The following is an 18,497-nucleotide window of genomic DNA, read 5'->3' on the forward strand; positions in this document are numbered from 1 at the left end:
TATATATATATTATATATATATATAATATATATATATATATATATATATATATATGTGTGTGTGTATAGGTTTACGTGTGTGTGTTTGTCCCCCCAACATCGCTTGACAACTGATGGTGGTGTGTTTACGTCCCCATAACTTAGTGGTTCAGCAAAAGAGACTGATAGAATAAGTACTAGGCTTCCAGAGAATAAGTCGTGGGGTCGATTTGCTCAACTAAAGGTGGTGCTCCAGCATGGCCGCAGTGAAATGACTGAAACAAGTAAAAGAGAGTACAAGGGGGTGCTGAAAAGTTCCTGGTTTTAAAGGTTTCATGAAAGGCCAGGTTGGAAGCCCGACCTCTTGAGTTCTTTTACAGGGCTTAGAAAAACTGAAGGACCGCTACAATAAGTGTGTGAACCTGAGAGGAGAATATGTTAAATAAAATCATAATTAACTGATCCTCCTGTATTTTCTTTTACCCAAAGCCAGGAACTTTTCAGCACCACCTTGTGTGTGTGTGTGAATATATATATATAATATAATATAATATATATATATATATATATATAATGTATATATGTGTGTGTGTGAATATATATGTGTGTGTGTGTGTGTAAATATATATGTGTAAATATATAGGCGCAGGAGTGGCTGTGTGGTTAGTAGCTTGCTAACCAACCACATGGTTCCGGGTTCAGTCCCACTGCGTGGCATCTTGGGCAAGTGTCTTCTGCTATAGCCCCGGGCCGACCAATGCCTTGTGAGTGGATTTGGTTGACGGAAACTGAAAGAAGCCTTTCGTATATATGTATATATATATGTGTGTGTGTGTCTTTGTGTGTCTGTGGTTGTCCCCCTAGCATTGCTTGACAACCGATGCTAGTGTGTTTACGTCCCCGTCACTTAGCGGTTCGGCAAAAGAGACCGATAGAATAAGTACTGGGCTTACAAAGAATAAGTCTCAGGGTCGATTTACTCGACTAAAGGCGGTGCTCCAGCATGGCCGCAGTCAAATGACTGAAACAAGTAAAAGAGTAAAGAGTAAGAGAGTGTGTGTGTGTGAATATATATATATATATATGCACACACAAACACATACATTTATGCTTGTAGCTTGATGTGTTTACATCCCATTACTTAGCAGTTCAACAAAAGAAACCAATAAAATAAATACCAAGCTTTAAAAGAAAATAAGAAGACTCGCGTTGATTCATTCAACTAAAATTCTTCTAGGTGCTGCCCCAGCATGGCCACAATCTGTGTGTTACATAGAAATCTGTATGTGTTGTATATAAATATATATTATATGCACATATCTATCTATCTGCCTATCTATCTATCTATCTATCTATCTATCTATCTATCTATCTATCTATCTATGTATCTATCTATCTATCTATGTATCACATATCTATCTATCTGCCTATCTATCTATCTATCTATCTATCTATCTATCTATCTATCTATCTATCTATCTATCTATCTATCTATCTATCTATCTATCTATCTATCTATCTATCTATCTATCTATCTATCTATCTATCTATCTATCTATCTATCTATCTGTCCTTCTACCTATCTATCTATCTATCTATCTGTCTATCCTTCTGCCTATCTATCTATCTATCTATCTATCTATCTATCTATCTATCTATCTGTCTCTCTATCTATCTGTCCTTCTACCTATCTATCTATCTATCTATCTATCTATCTATCTATCTATCTATCTATCTATCTGTCTGTCTATCTATCTGTCCTTCTACCTATCTATCTATCTATCTATCTATCTATCTATCTGTCTGTCTATCCTTCTGCCTATCTATCTGTCTGTCTATCTATATTTCTATCTATCTGTCCTTCTACCTATCTATCTATCTATCTATCTATCTATCTATCTATCTATCTATCTATCTATCTGTCTATCCTTCTGTCTGTCTATCTATCTATCTGTCTGTCTGTCTATGTATCTATCTTTCTATATGTGTGTGTGTGTGTATGTTTAAAACCACACACACACACATACACCCACACACACACAAAGAAACACACAAAAAGACCTTTGGATGCTAAATATTAATTTATATTAAATTCACATGTAAACGAAATCAATGCAGTTGTAAATATGATAGAATCCTACATAGAACTGGAACAACACCACAACTTACACAGACACACAAACACACAGCCTCATTGCAGCTCACACACACACACACACACACACACACACACACACATACATACACAAAGAATGGCATTCCTTGTTTTAAAGACTTCAATTCTGAGAAGGGATTTAAAATGTCCAGTTTTTCAGATTGTTAGTGAAGTAGGGCACAAGAGATAGGGGAGAAGGCAAGAGGCAAAGAAAGAAAGCGAAGGGATGGTATTGAAGTAAGGGAAGATAAGGGGGCTATGGGGAAGTTTGGAATCTGTGCTACTGCTTCAGCTGCTGCTGGTGCTGGGGCGATATTAATAGATGGGTGGAGTCCCTTTGTCAGGGGAGACAAGGATGTATGAAGGGATTGCACTACCTCTCCATATATGCCTCTCTCTCTCTCTCTCTCTCTCTCTCTCTCTCCTTTTCTACACTTGTTCAAAATTCAGGGGCCCCATGCCTTAAATAGGAATGTATCCTGTGTATAACTGTGTATACATACATTTTTACATTGTATCGTTTTTTTTTTTTGTTTTCAATCATTTGACTATGGCCATGATGGAGCATTTCCTTGAAGAACTTATAGTCAACTGAATCAAACCAAGTGCTTTGTTTTCTTTTTTTTTGTTTAAAGCCTATCAGTCTGTTTTGCCTAACTGCTAAGTTATGTGGGATGTAAACACACCAACACCGGTTGTCAAGCAGTAGTGGTGGGGAGACGAACAAAGATATACATTATATATATTAGGGAGAATTCACAAAAAAAACAAAAGCCAAGGACAGGTGGTGTAGACAACAAACGGATGTATTAGTTTAACACTTGGGAAGTGAAAAAGTCTTTAACGTTTCGAGCCTATGCTCTTCCACAGAAAGAAACAAGGAGAGTAAATAAAGAATGTGTAGTGGCTAGCTATCTATTTTTTATTAATTCCTCTTATTTTATAATTAACCTGAGGTCTTTTTTAATATTCTTTCACTAGCCTGCTTTCAGCCATGTGTATATTTATCTGGAGTTTTTGGTAGTTTTTTGAAGGTCTCGGCACCTCGAGCATGCTGGAGATAGGTTGCTTTCGCCTTTGCTCCCTTGATATAATTATATACATATGTATATTATTATTAATTTAATATATATATATATTTATACATACAATAGGCTTCTTTCTATTTCTCTCTATCAAATCCTCACACGAAGCTTTGGTTGACCCGGGGCCATAGTAGAAGACACTTGCCTAAGGTGCCATGCAGTGGGACTGAACCCAGAACTACGTGGTTGGGAAACAAACTTCAAGCTTCTTACCACACAGCCATGCCTGTACCTATGCATATGTATTTATTTGCCACACGCGTATATACCTGTATATATAAGCATATATATATATATATATACACACACACACACAAACACATTATTATTATCAAAGGCAGCAAGCTGGCAGAATCATTAGCATGCTGGAGCAACACGCTTAGTGGTACTTTACCTGCCTCTATGTTCTTAGTCCAAGTTCTGTTGTGGTCGACTGCCTGTCATCCTTTTGGGATTGATAAATTAAGTACCTGTGTAACACTGCGGCTTGATGTAATCTCCTCCCACCAGATTTTAGGCCTTGTGTGTTTAGTATAAAGGATTATTATTATTATTATTATTATTGCCTTTGCACAGCTTCTATCGCTGGAGATGTACTATGGTGTCAGCTGTTCACTACCAGTGACACCTCTTATTTTTCGAGCACCTTCCGTAGTATTCGAGCGGTTCCAAGCAGTGCTATTTTCTGCAAGTGCTCCACCCTTATTGCAGCCCCTATTTGTTCCACGTACTTCTCAAGATTTTTGCTCACTGTTTCCTGGGCTCCACCAATTATTGGTACTACTACCACCTTTTTCATCAACCACAACTGCTTAACCTCCCAAGCTAACCTGTCATATCTCTAATTATTATTATTATTATTATTATTATTATTATTATTATTATCATTATTATTATTCAAAATGCTTAGCAGTATTTTGTCTGCTGCTATGTTCTGAGTTCAAATTTCACCGAGGTTGACTTTGCCTTTCATCCTTTTGGGGTTGATAAATTAAGTACCAGTGGAATACTGGGTTCGATGTTATCAACTAGTCCCCTCCCGCAAAATTTCAAGGCCTTGTGCCTTCAGTAGAAAGGATTATTATTATTATTATTATTATTATTATTATTGTTGTTTTGCTTAGGCATAGCAATTCTAGTAACCGTGGTTTAGAACCCAATGTATTGAATAGGCTTCAGATCAAAGCCTCAGTCAAGTTAAGAGCAATAATAATGGCCAAGGAACAAGAAGTTAAGTCCAGAAGTTCATGAGAAAATTTCTTATTGCTTTGTCATTTTGGTTTCTGATATTATTTTTATCGTTTGTTTTTTACTTGTTGCATTCATTAGGCTCTGGCCATGCCGAGGGTACCAACTTGAAGAATCTGTCGAAAGAATCGAACCCTGTACTATTTTTTTTTTAAAGCCTGGTACTTATTGTATTAGTTTTTGGGGCTGAACTGATGAGGTACAGGGACGTAAACGTACCAACACCGGGTGGGGGGGCACAAACACATACATGCACAATGGACTTCCACTCTGTCTTCATCTATGAATTCCATTCTTGAGGCTTTAGTAGAAAACATTTGCCAAAGAGAGTTCGAGTAGAATAGAACCTGAAACCACATGGTTACAAAGAGAGTTCTCTACCCACACGGCCCAGCTAGCACTTAGACACACATATACATCTGTTTATTATGATCTCTACCTCTGTGTGTTTATATGTATGTTTGTGTTTGTATACCTGTGTGTGTGTGTATATTTATGTGTGTCTGTGTTTCAACACTCGGCGGCCAATGTTGGTTCACATCTCTAACTCAGCGGTTCGGCTAGGATAGAGTAATAGAATATGTTCTACAATATGTACTGGCGTCGATTTCATGACGGTGTCCCAGTCCTACAATTGTCCTATGACAGAAACAAGCTCGAAAAAAAAAAAGTTTATATTATTATAGAAACTAGATTTTCGTTTCGGACTAGACTTAGCATTACAGAAAGTCAACTATTTTTTGCATATTGTGTATTGTCAATGAATGACACAGACGACCGTCAATGTATGGTTCACAGAGCAAATGACAGCTGACGATGTCGTCTGCTCATCGACCTTCTGGAAAATGTGTCAAAAAGCAGCTGAAAAATAGTTACTAAAAAAAAAATTCTAGAAGCTGTTTCAATAAAGATTCCGTATTGAACCGAATGCCATTTAATGATAGATATATATACGTTTTCTGATTTTGCCCTGAGGAAATATGTAAGCTTTTGACACGTGTTCGTGTGAGGGTAAAAGGTGAAAAATGTCGATTCTGTTGGAATACAGAACAGGTGGAAGGGAGATAACTGCTGTCGTCTCGAAAGAGATTTTTCAGACGTTATGTGTGTATATACGTGTGTATGTATATATTCTATGTAAATGCACTGGTGTAATATGTATGTGCATGTATTTATATATGTATATATGTGTGTGTATGTAGACGCAGGAGTGGCTGTGTGGTAAGTAGCTTGCTTACCAACCACCTGGTTCCGGGTTCAGTCCCATTGCGTGGCACCTTGGGCAAGTATCTTTTACTATAGCCTTGAGCCAACCAAAGCTTTGTGAGTGGATTTGGCAGACGGAAACTGAAAGAAGCCCACCGCATATATATATATGTGTGTGTGTATGTGTGCCTGTATTTGTCCCCCCAACATCACTTGAGAAACCGATAGTGGTTCGGCAAAAAAGTGACTGATAGAATAAGTACTAGGCTTACAAAGAATAAGCCCTGGGGTCAATTTGCTCGACTAAAAGGCGGTGCCCCAAGTAAAAGAATAAAAGAATATATGTGTATGTTTAATTATATGCACACACACACGTACATACATACATAGATAGGTAGATAGACATAATTATGCATACAAAATAAATGTCATAACAATAATCTGTTTACTAGCAGATCATTGTGATGATACTCTGATATATATATACATACATACATATGTATGCATGTGTACATATATCACAGTATCAAGCATTTATATACACACGTTTGTGTGTATAGCAATCATCCAGTCCATGCTGTAAAGTGGTTGGTGTTAGGAAGAGCATCCGGCCAGTAAAGCCCTCATGCAGTCCTCTGGCTAGCCAGCTCCCGTCCAACCCACACCTGCATGGAAAATGAACATTAAATGATGATGATGATAATGATGTGTCTGTGTGTGTGGTGAATCTGCATGGAAACAGGATTGAGTTCTTTGATCAAGTCAATTATCTGCCCCTGAATTAATATGTTAGTGGCTGAACATTCCACTAACATCATCATCATCATTGTTTAACGTCCGCTTTCCATGTTAGCATGGGTTGGATGGTTTGACTGGGGTCTGGGAAGCCAGGGGGCTGCACCAGGCTCCAGTATGATCTGGCAAAGTTTCTACAGCTGGATGCCCTTCCTAACACCAACCATTCTGTGAGTGTAGTGGGTGCTTTTTACGTTCCACCGGCACAGGTGCCAGGCGAGGCGGGCAACGGCCATGATCGGTTGGTGCTTTTTATCGGCACAGAAGCCAGTCGAGGTGGCGCTGGCAACGGCCATGTTCGGATGGTTCTTTTACGTGCCACCGGCACTGGTGTCACAACTATAATTTCCATTGATTTTTGATCGATTTCGATTTCACTTGCCTCAACAGGTTTTCGCAAGCAGTACCACTAATATAATTTTAGGATAGGATCAGCTTGACACTGTGTAACAAGACTGTACCTTTTCCAGCTACAGGTGTGCAGTCCATCCAATGGGCTTCTGTATAGTTTCCATACCTGCAACTTCACTCACAAGTTACAGGAGTGAAAAATGTCCTTCTTCACTGTATCCATCTTTAGTTCAGTTGGTAGGGTGAGGTTTAAGAGAGATTTAGTTTCAACTTTTAGCAGGTCAGTTGACTGCATAAAGTTGGGGTGGATGGGGATCTGTTTTAGTTTTAAGGACCAACTGCCAGTGTATAAGAATTTGGGGTGGGGCAGGGCGTCTGTGATAAGAGAAAATAAGAAATCCCTAATTACATTAATTTATTAAGTATGTATGTACTTCGATATTTTTAAGGCAGCAGGCTGAAAAAATTGTTGGCATTTTGGGAAAAATGGTTCACAGCATTTCTTCTGTGTTAATGGTCATGAGTTCAAATTCTGCTGAGCTCAACTCTGTCTTTCATCCTTGATAAAAAGGTTGATAAAATAAGTACTAGTTGAGCACTGGGGTTGATGTGATCAACTTGTCCCTTCCTCCAGAATTGCTGGCCTTGTGCCAAAATTTGAAACCAATATTTTTAAGGTTTAAATTCTATGTTTTTCTTTCTGATTCTTTAGAAACTTCATTGGCCAACTTTTGGCCGACATGTGCCATGTTAGATCACTAATGGTTTTATTTCTTTCTAAGGTGTAATTGTGTGATTTCTTTATGCCTTTGTCAGCAGACTTTGATTTCAGTGAACAAATAATTCTAAAAACACACACACAGACGCACACACACACAGACGCACACACACAGACAGACGCACACACACACACACACACACACACACACATACACACAGGCACACACAGACACACACACACACAGACACACACAGACACACACACACAGATACGCACACACAGACACGCACATACACAGACACACACACACAGACACACACACACACACACATTACTTCACTCTCTCACACACTCACACACACACACACACATTACTTCACTCTCTAATATATTTCCTTTGTTGTTATGTTTCAGATTCCCTGGCTCCGAGTGTTACTTCTGTAGACGTCCTCCACGTCCTCTCTTCTCTAACAGTCTCAGAAAAGAGAAAAAAAAAGAACAAAAACAACGGCATCGACAACAGGAACAACAACAGCAACCTTCTTTGTTTGCAAGAATGAATTTAAAATCTCATTCTTCTTCCTATTGTTATCATCCTGTAACTTAAAGCTTTTTAATCCATATTGTCATTTGAAACACCTGATCATCTGATATAGATACATACACACACACACACATATATATATGTATATATATATATACTTGTATACTCATCGAGGGATTGCTTGTTCATTTTCTCTCAGCTTCACCAGAAGCTTTTCCCTTTAAACAGAAAGATACTTTGTTTTTTTTTGTATCATATTTTCCTTCCTCACTTTTAGTTTTTCTTGTTTCATTAAGGTCTGTATTTGAGGGTTTATGAGTGGAAATCATGTCAAGGTGACTCAGACTAAACAAAGACTTGTATATACATTTATACACACATACACACGCACACATATATATATATTCCCTAAGGAATATTCTGGGACAATTAACTTACAGTCGTAGCACTTTCACTCCACCACTAGTGTTGAGTTGGCCGTTCCAAGAACTGTCCAATTATGTATCCGATACAACCAGTTTTTCCGATGAACTTCAACACCCCTTCTGGCTTCTATGGTCAGCCGATCTACAACCCTGGCTGCCATTTAAAAGTCCCTGATAAGTCACAGATTATGAACATCCTCGACAAGAACAACGACTTGTTGTGGAAAGACTTCAGTCCAGCAAACGGTGCCAACGATGCCACCAGCGGAAGCCACGGTGTGGACAACAACAGTGGAAATAACAACATGTGCATGAATAACAGTGGTGCCGCTTCAACGTGCAGCAGCCCTGGCAACAATGCTGGTGGTGGTGGTGGTGGTGGTGGTGGTGGTGGCGGCGCTGGTGGTGGAGCTGGTGGTGGTGGTGGTGGTGGTGGTGGTAATAGTGGTGGTGATGGTAGTAGTGGTGGCAGCACCAACGACAACAACCAACAAGATGGAGACAGCATGCGAAACAGTCAAGGTGGAAACGAGAAATCTTTCTTTTGTACATTTTGTAAGAAAGGATTCACCAACCAGTTCTTCCTGAAGAACCACGAACTCACACACACAGGCGTTCGACCATTTGACTGCAATTCTTGTGACAAAGCCTTTACGCAGAAAATCAATCTCAAAAACCATTTAAGGACCCATTCAGGGGAGAAACCTTTTCAGTGTTCCCTTTGTCCAAAGGCCTTCAGTCAACAAGGTAATCTCAAACTCCATCTCAGAACTCATACGGGAGAGAAACCATATTCTTGTGAAGTCTGCGGTAAAAGTTTCTCCCAAAAAATCAATTTGACTTACCACAACCGTATTCACACTGGAGACCTTCTCTATTGTCAGTTCTGCAAGAAACCATTTTCTAACGAGTTCTTCCTCAAAATACACGAACGTATACATACGGGCGAGAAACCTTTTCATTGCCATTTCTGCAACAAGTGTTTCTCACAAGAGACAAACTTGAAGAATCATCTGCGAACTCACACTGGCGAACGACCATTTTCCTGTAGTGTTTGTTCGAAGGCTTTTAGCCAGAGAGGTAATCTAAAGCTCCATCTTAGAACTCATACAGGTGAGAAACCATTTGCCTGTGATGTATGCGGTAAAGCCTTTTCCCAGAAAGTAAATCTAAGCGACCACAAAAGGCTTCACACTGGAGACCTGTTCTATTGCAGTTACTGCAAGAAACCGTTTTGCAATCAATTTTTTCTGAAGATTCATGAGCGGACGCACACGGGCGAACTTTACAAATGTACATTTTGTCCGAAAGATTTCACCCTTTTGATCAACCTGAAGAACCACCTGAGGACCCATACGGGGGAGAAACCATTCCATTGCAGTATGTGTTCAAAGTCTTTTAGTCAGCAAGGAAATCTTAAGTTACACATGAGGACTCACACGGGGGAAAAACCGTTCAAGTGTGACCTTTGTGACAAGTGCTTCTCCCAAAAAACTAATCTTGAAAATCACCAGCGTGTCCACACTGGACAATTGTTTAAATGTGACTATTGCACCAAAGAGTTTACTTTGCAAATTAGCCTGAAAAACCACATCCGGGTCCACACGGGAGAGAAACCTTTCCATTGCAGCTATTGTAACAAGCTCTTCTCACAGCGAACCGAATGGCGTAACCACGAGCGGACCCACACGGGGGAAAAACCATTCCAATGTCAGATTTGTTCGAAGGCTTTTTCTCAAGCTGGAAACTTGAAGTTACACATGAGGACACACACAGGCGAGAAGCCGTTCAAGTGCGACACATGCAACAAGTCGTTCTCGCAGCGAGCCAACCTGAACAACCACAAAAGGACTCGAACGGGCTGTGAGCTCTTCACCAAGCAGCCGCCGTTGGCCTCCACTGCTTCGTCATCCGCTTCTCATGGCTGCATGATGTACCCCAAGGACTCCAACCTCTCGCCTCCGATGCCAGGTTCGGACCCTCTCCCTGTGATGGGGTCGTCCATGATGATGCCCTCCGAAGACAAGAATGATGGTGACAACCATCAGCATCACGAAAAGAGCGCTTTGTCCTCAGCTTCTCAGACATCCACGTATAACTGTGATACGAGTGCGTCGAAACCTCAGCAGCAGCAGCAGCAGCAGCAGCAACAACAACAACAGCAGCAACAACAACAACAACACCAACAACAACAGCAAGCTCATCAGTCTGCCATGTTATCATCAAATTCCAACAAGCACAACATGAAAACCAACAAGCACCATCAAGAACATTTACCACCAAATTCCCACATGGGACGGTCAGAGCAACACCTTCATCCAAACCAACAAGATACCCAGGGTGGAATGCGACTGCACCCTTCGAACCTGTCTCGGTTTAATTCCGCTGCATATCTGCATGAGATGTCGCAGAACTGGGAGACCAACTACCTCTGGCCCAGAGGGTACCCTATGCCCACACTGCTTGGCTCCAGCTGGCCAAACATGCCTACATCTTACTCTAGCGGCAAACATGGTAAACAGAACTCGTGAGCCAGCCTGCAGACTCTGTTCGGACTCTCTACGGATTCCGTTGGGAATCTCTTGCATCCAAACCGATACATGTGACACGAGGACTTGTAACATTTCTTAAGACATGTCTTAAGTTGTCTTATTAATCGTTAGCCACATGTCATCTCCAAGCTGACAGAACTTACCAACGGCTGTTCAACTAACTTCCTCAAACATGTCAGGCTCTTTACGATCTGTTTGTCAGGTTTCTGTGGAATTTTTCAGGTCAATTGGCAAAAATTCATTTTTGTATTTAAAAGAAGAAAAAATCAAGAACAAAACAAGAAGAAGAAAATAACCGAAAAGAACTGGATTGTGATGGTGCAAACAAAGGAAAACAATAGTGAGTCACATTGTAAAATTTGACATTGAAAACTTTTCAGGGATCCTCTTCCTAAGAATTTATTTCTGGATCCTTGTACGTCGAGTGTTCAAATTTCACCGGAATCCACTTTGCCTGTGTCATCGTCTTTCAGGGATTGATATTAAAACAAAAACAAAACAAAAGTACCAGTCATATGCTGGGGCCAGTTTTAATTGAATGCACCCCCCCACCACCACCAACTATAAATCTCTGGCTTTTCTCAATCTAAGAAATCATTATGACAATGATGATGATGATTATTATTGTTACTACTATTAAAATATCCCTTAGCAGTTCAAATATCAGAAAGCACTGGATCACTCCCCCCTGACATTTATGCTACCATATAATCCCCCCCTCTATATATGCATACACACACACACATATAAATACTTTGTATGTATATATATATATATAGACATATATACAGATATATATATATATATATATTGCTTTAAAATATAGTGATGATCACTGAATAAAACGCTCTCTCTCACACACACACACATGCTCTGACAGACGCAGTATTCATATCTTGAGAACTTATGATGAAATGCAACACTCAAATGTTGGACAACACCAGCCTCACCCAATTAACACACACACACCTACCATCATTGGTTTTATGTCTACCTTTCAGTGCTTGCATGAGTCAGACAAGACTCCTTTGGAGCAGAGTCATGCATACATACATATATACATATATATATATAAGTTCAGCAAAAATTTAGATTCAGATGAATATGGTACTTAAGTTAAAGGCACCAGAATTTTGTATGGTATTATCCATATATATCCATGGGGTGATTATAATCAAAATAAGCAACAAGGATATTCGAGGTAATGTGGTACAATTGTTTCATGCTACTTCATTTTATGTTTTATGTTTAATAAAATGAAGTAGCATGAAACAATTGTACCACATTACCTTGGATATCCTTGTTGCTTATTTTGATTATACACACACACACACACAGATATATATATATATGTATGTATATTGCTTCCTGCATGCATATGCCTTTTGCATGTATTTGGATTGTAAGTTAAAGCTCTCTAGTAATAATAGTTTTAATCGTGTTGACTTTGTCCATTAAGTATAACATCTGCACCCAGAAGATATTTGTGTCTGAGGAGGTAATTTGTACCTGTGTGTGTGTGCATGTCCGTGCACATGGGACGAGAGGGGAGAGGGGCGTGCACTGCTTCCTTGTAATGAGAGAAGAATGGGTCTATTATTCCTTGTACATAATGTTGTAGACTTCCAACCCACTTTTCTCTCCCCAAACTGCTTATTTATATATACTCCTACCACCACAATGCCATGCCTCAGCCTTCTTCCCCACTGGCCCTCAGTTATGCCATCTGTAAATCTTATCAGCTGAGCTTTACAATACTTTATTGGTAAATACTGTGCACATGGTGCACATTGATGCATCATTGCTGCACCATGGCGAGTGCACTTGCAGTCAGTTTGTCATCTTGGTGTAATTAGTTGTTATTTATTTTTTTTATGTGTTGTTGTTGTCAGTCTTGTGGTTAACCTTACCCTGCCCCCTGCCCAGCCTGACTTGTAGCCCCACACTTTACGATCCACACCTGGCAGTGACTTAATAAGGTGGATGTCTTTACCTGCCACAGTGTCTTAGATACCATAAATGTGAAATTGGTGAACAAATTAAAATGCATCACAGGTTTTCGAGTTCTAATATCCAAAGTTAATTAAAATACCTGTGTTGTCGCCTCCTGTTTAATTTTTTTTCATCAGAATTATTCAATAAGAAAATGATTTTTGTCACCTTAAGGTTGTAGTTTTAATTAATAAAAAATTTTTAGGCTGACTTCATTAAACCTGTTCATACCTACTTCAAATACTTTGCTGTGTCTCCTTGGGTACTACACTTAATTTCACATGTTTTACTTTACATAACCTCAGCTCACCTTAGCAAGTGATGGTACCAGGTTACAAGGTTTTGTAACCTGGTACCATCACTTGTACCAGGTTACAAGGTTCTGTGTTCAATCCCAGGGTGCTGTGTCTTGGGAAAGTGTTCTGCTGTGGTTACCCAATTTTTTGTGAGTAATATTTAGGAGATAAAAAACTATCTGCAAGTCCATGTGTGTGCGAAGGTACTTAGGGAGTTGCACTTGTGGTTATGGGTCAATGGTTTCAATTCCTGGACTGGGCATTGTGTTCGATTCATGAACAAAATATTTAATTTCTTGTTGTTCCAGTCTACTCAGCTGTAGATTTGCACCAACAATAGCTGGGAGATTAATCCTTCGACAGACTGGTGTCTCATTCAGTGGGGTAATGTTGGAATCTCAGTCCCCGACATGCCATGGAAACCGGGTGGGGGTAGGGGGGTGTGGCTCAGTGGTTTAGGTTTTGGACTTGTGATCATATGATTGTGGTTTTATTTCCTGTACTGTGTGATGTGTCATACCCTTGAACAAAACACTTCATTTCACATTGCCCCCATACACTCAGCTGGCGAAAATGAGAAATCTTGTGACGGACCATCCTCCCATTCACGAATGGAGTATTTCCGCCACAAAACCAAGGAAACCGACACCATGAGTCTATGGAGCTATCCATGGAAACTGTGTCAGCCTTATGAATCCTAAGGCTCAGGAAAATGAGAATAATTAAATAAACGCATGTGTTTGTGTATGTATCTGCATCTGTGTGGATGTTTACATCGTGTAGTCCCTTGGAAAGAAAATGACTGTGTTATGGGTTGGTGTTGTCTGATGTTATTTCCTTGTCACAATGTCTGGGAGTGAAAGTTACCCTTGCTGGGAATGCAAGCAAGGCTTAGCAGCTGAGAGGGCAGCTGGCTGTAAAACAGTGTTTCAACAATATGTATTCACCTAACCCATGCTAGCTAGCATGAAGGATGTAAATGAAAGAATATATATGTGTGCGTGTGCTTGTTTAAACAATGCACAAACAGGTATATATATGTACACAGTATATATATATATATATATATCATCATCATCGTTTAACGTCCACTTTCTATGCTGGCATGGGTTGGACAAATATATATACACATATATATGTGTGTGTGTATCTATATATAATGCATATATACATATTTCTTTATTGCCCACACGGGGGTTAAACATAGGGGACAAACAAGGACAGACAAAGAGAGTAAGTTAATTACATCAACTCCAGTGCTTAACATGTACTTATTTAATTGACCCCTAAAGGATGAAAGGCAAAGCCGACTTCGGCAGAATTTGAACTCAGAACCTAACGGCAGACAAAATATCACTAAGCATTTCACCCGGCATACTAATGACTCTGCCAGCTTGCCACCCTATAATACATATATATTAGTAAATGCATGTGCACATAAACACACAGATGCTAATTGGGTAAGATCAGACATATACACACATCAACATATTCACATAGAGACACAGGTCACAGGTTTAATAGCTGGTCCCTTTATTTTCACTTAACCACTTTCTGTGCCTTTTAGCAGGGTCAGGCCTCGCATGGCCACAGGAGGCTGATAAAAGGTCCAAGGGTGCTATCCTTCTTTCTTTCTCTCTTTCTCACTCTGGCTAAGCCATCTAAATATAAACACACTCATTTAACCTTGTGGTGTGTGTGTGTGCATAAATCACTTCCAGTTTATATAAATTCCCCTATAAATAAACTATTTATTTCCTGTCCTGCAAACTCTGCTGACTGCGGCTTTTGTCACTTGTGACACTGGAAACAAGGACACTGACCTTCTTTTCCCTTTCAGAGTGTCTATGTATGTCACCAGCTATGGCCTCTCTGTCTGTGTGCGTGTGTGCACATGCTCTTGTGTCTATAATTAGCATTATGCGTAGCTTTGTGGATCTTGTAAACTACATTTTTTAAATAATCTGGTATTAAGTAGTATGTGTATCTCTGCACGCACGCATGTAGATTGTACATGTGTATGTGTTTATATATATGTAGCTGTAATATATATATATATATATACTCATATATATGTATACATATAAATGAGTATATGTCTGTGTGTGTGTGTGTATACTCATATATGAGTATACACACATAGAGTATATATATATGTGTGTGTGTGTACTCATATATGTATACAGATAAATGAGTATATATATATATATATATAGTGTGTGTGTGCATATGTATATCTTTATATGTAATTGTCGTAGTGTATGTATACATGAGTGTATATTTGGTTCTGTTGTCTATTCCAATGTATGAATGTCCAGTTGTCTGATCAACTGGACGACCTACTCATTGATTTAGCATGTATTGTGGCTGAGTATTCCATAGACACGTATCTTAACATCATTCTAAAGTAGAATCGGTGAGACACTGCGACGAAGACGACCTTTTTAATTACTGGTATAGTCCATCTGGAGGGCTTCTAAGCAGTCCCCTTCTACCTAATTTCAATCAATGTTTGGGTCCACCTGAGGATGTGTTAAAGACACTTGCCTAAGATGCCACACTTTGCGATCGAACCTGGGTCCTCATCCTTACAAGCTGAACTTTTGAACCACTCTGTCTACATACATGCATGCCTGTGAGTGTGGAACCATTAATCCCAACATATTTTTTTTCTTATCTCTGTCCCTTTTTTTTCTTTCATCCCCTTCTGTCGAAGTGTGTGGGCTTCATATGTCAAAGACTTTTCCATTTTCCCCTGAGCATCCAATTAACACACCTGTTTGTCATTCCCTCACCTGTCTCTGTCTTTTGTTTTCTGTACATTTGAACCTTATATATGTGAAAGCCAGGATTTATATTATTCCCTCAATCTATATGTATCTGTGTGTGTTATTAGGTTAGTGTTATTATATTTAATGTGTTGAGGGTCAAAAATTTCATTACAAAAATCATGAACTAAGCAAAGGACAATACTGGGTCAGTGACTAATATTTTGATAATTTTACAAGTAAGGGAGACCACTCCAGGCAGAGTTTAGTGTTATTAGACCTCCTTAGTTAACACTCACTTGCTGGCTCAAGATCGTTAATATATTTCATCAAAATTCTGATTGAAATCTTTCACTGGCATTGTGTTTACTGTCTAAACTCCATTCTGTTTCCGATTAAAGATGGTTCCAGATTTTTTCCGAATTTTGATTGTTCTTTGCTTGTGTGTGTGATCAGAATTAAATGTGTGTGAAATATTCTTCATTACGCAACCAACTCAGTTGTTGTTTAACCCCAGGCTGGATGTATTTGATGACAGTTGTGATCAATGATAATTCACTTGTAATCTCTGTGTCATTTTTCCCCAGACACAGTTCACCCAGGACAATTTTATCCAATGTGTCCTTTTCTAAGATGGTAGGATATGATTTAAGGGAGGTTTGGTTGCTATTTCTAGGAGGGCAAGCAATCATGTATGGGGCCCCTAATTTCATTTACATGCACACATATATAATGTGTGTGTGTGTGAAATGAAGGGCTTTGCATTTTATACACACACACTACATGGATATATGTGTGTGTCTGTATGTGTTTGTGGGCATGTACTTTTATGTACTCTGAGTAACCAACAAGCCAAGTCTACCTAGATGTATTTAGTTTTGCAGTTCAGGAATTTGGGGTTGAAATTTAACTACAGAATCTACACAACAGACATGCACACATTTGGACTACACCTCATCAAACCTGATGTGGTCATTTAGCCTGCTAAAAATAGCAGCCAAATATACTTTGACTATAGGTCTGTCCTGTCAGAGCTAAACAACTGTCCCAGCAGTAACATGGTATAGTATAGTCCAAGATATGCCATGACTAAAAAATATAGAAGAAACCTAGAATAGTCTTGGATGGAATAGATTTCATTAGTGATCTGGCCTATTGGAGTTAATTATTCCAGTGTGGAGGTGCATGGCTTAGTGGTTAGGGTGTTGGAGTCATGATCGTAAGATTGTGGTTTCGATTCCTGGACTGGGCAGTATGTCATATTTTTCAGCAAAACCCTTTATTTCACATTGCTCCAGTCCACTAAGCTGACAAAAATACATAATCCAGCAATGGGTCAGCTTCCTGTCCAGTGGGAAATATGTGCACAACAGAAACCAGGAAACCGGCCCTTATGAGCCCATATAGCTTGGGAAGGATCTTTACCCTTTTTTTTTATTATTCCAACCCCAATATTGTATAATATGGTTGAAGATAAGAGAGGATGGTCATGGTGGAATGTCTTTGATCATAAATCTGCTGCATCAGAGATTAACAACAATCCCAGCACTGACATTGTATAATATAGTCTTGGGTAAACTATGGCTGTAAAATAGACAGGATGGCCATTTCCGAAATGGTTTTGATCTTCACCTCCTGCATCAGAAAAAAACCCCTGGTTAGACAACAACAGTAACAATTCTTGGAACAGCCCCAAAATGCATGGATAAGTTTGGTGTAGCCAACACATATTTGTGTCGAAACCCAGCATTTCTAGTGTGAAACTGAATGTGTTGCCTAATTTGGAGTTTATTGAGAAGATCTCTGGATGGTACGACCAATTAGTTAGAACAGAGATATCCCTTGTGTGTGTGTGTGGTGGAGGTCTACATATTTTAACATACATGTATTGGTCTTCTCTGTGTTTGTATATATATCTTAACATAAATGTGGCATCAGTGCTTTAACATATATACATCATATTTCTGAAGCTGTATATAAAATATATGTATATATATATATGTGTATGTATGGATATGAGTGCGTGCATATATATATATATATATATATATATATATATATATATATATATATATATTTAAGTATGAGCATGTATGTATGTGCAATAAAAATATAGTTGTTTTGTAAAAAAATGTTTAAATATACAATAATAATAATAATAATTATAATAGATGTTAGAAGCATTTGATGTAGAATCCGATTACAATTTCTAATAAATGAAATTATTGTAAACTATTTTTCATAAACTACAAAACAAAACAAAACAACAAAAAAAAACTATATGTAAATATATGCGAATTTCATTTCCTTAAATGGATATTCAGTTGCTCTGATATGAAACTGCAATAAACTAATAAATAAATGAATATATGTATGTATA

At 38.8% G+C, this 18,497-nt stretch overlaps 1 protein-coding gene across 1 annotated transcript; it reads left to right on the plus strand.

Annotated features, from left to right (window-relative positions):
- The first annotated feature begins 8,920 nt into the window (after nt 1–8,920).
- LOC115218905 (zinc finger protein 2-like) lies at nt 8,921–14,143 on the plus strand. Its single transcript, XM_029788905.2, has 2 exons — nt 8,921–12,136; nt 12,400–14,143. The coding sequence occupies exon 1, from the start codon at nt 9,016–9,018 to the stop codon at nt 11,038–11,040; it is 2,025 nt and encodes a 674-aa protein (XP_029644765.1). The 5' UTR covers nt 8,921–9,015; the 3' UTR covers nt 11,041–12,136; nt 12,400–14,143.
- The last annotated feature ends 4,354 nt before the right edge of the window (nt 14,144–18,497 follow it).

Source organism: Octopus sinensis, linkage group LG14 (genome assembly GCF_006345805.1).
Source record: "Octopus sinensis linkage group LG14, ASM634580v1, whole genome shotgun sequence".
NCBI lineage: Eukaryota > Metazoa > Mollusca > Cephalopoda > Octopoda > Octopodidae > Octopus > Octopus sinensis.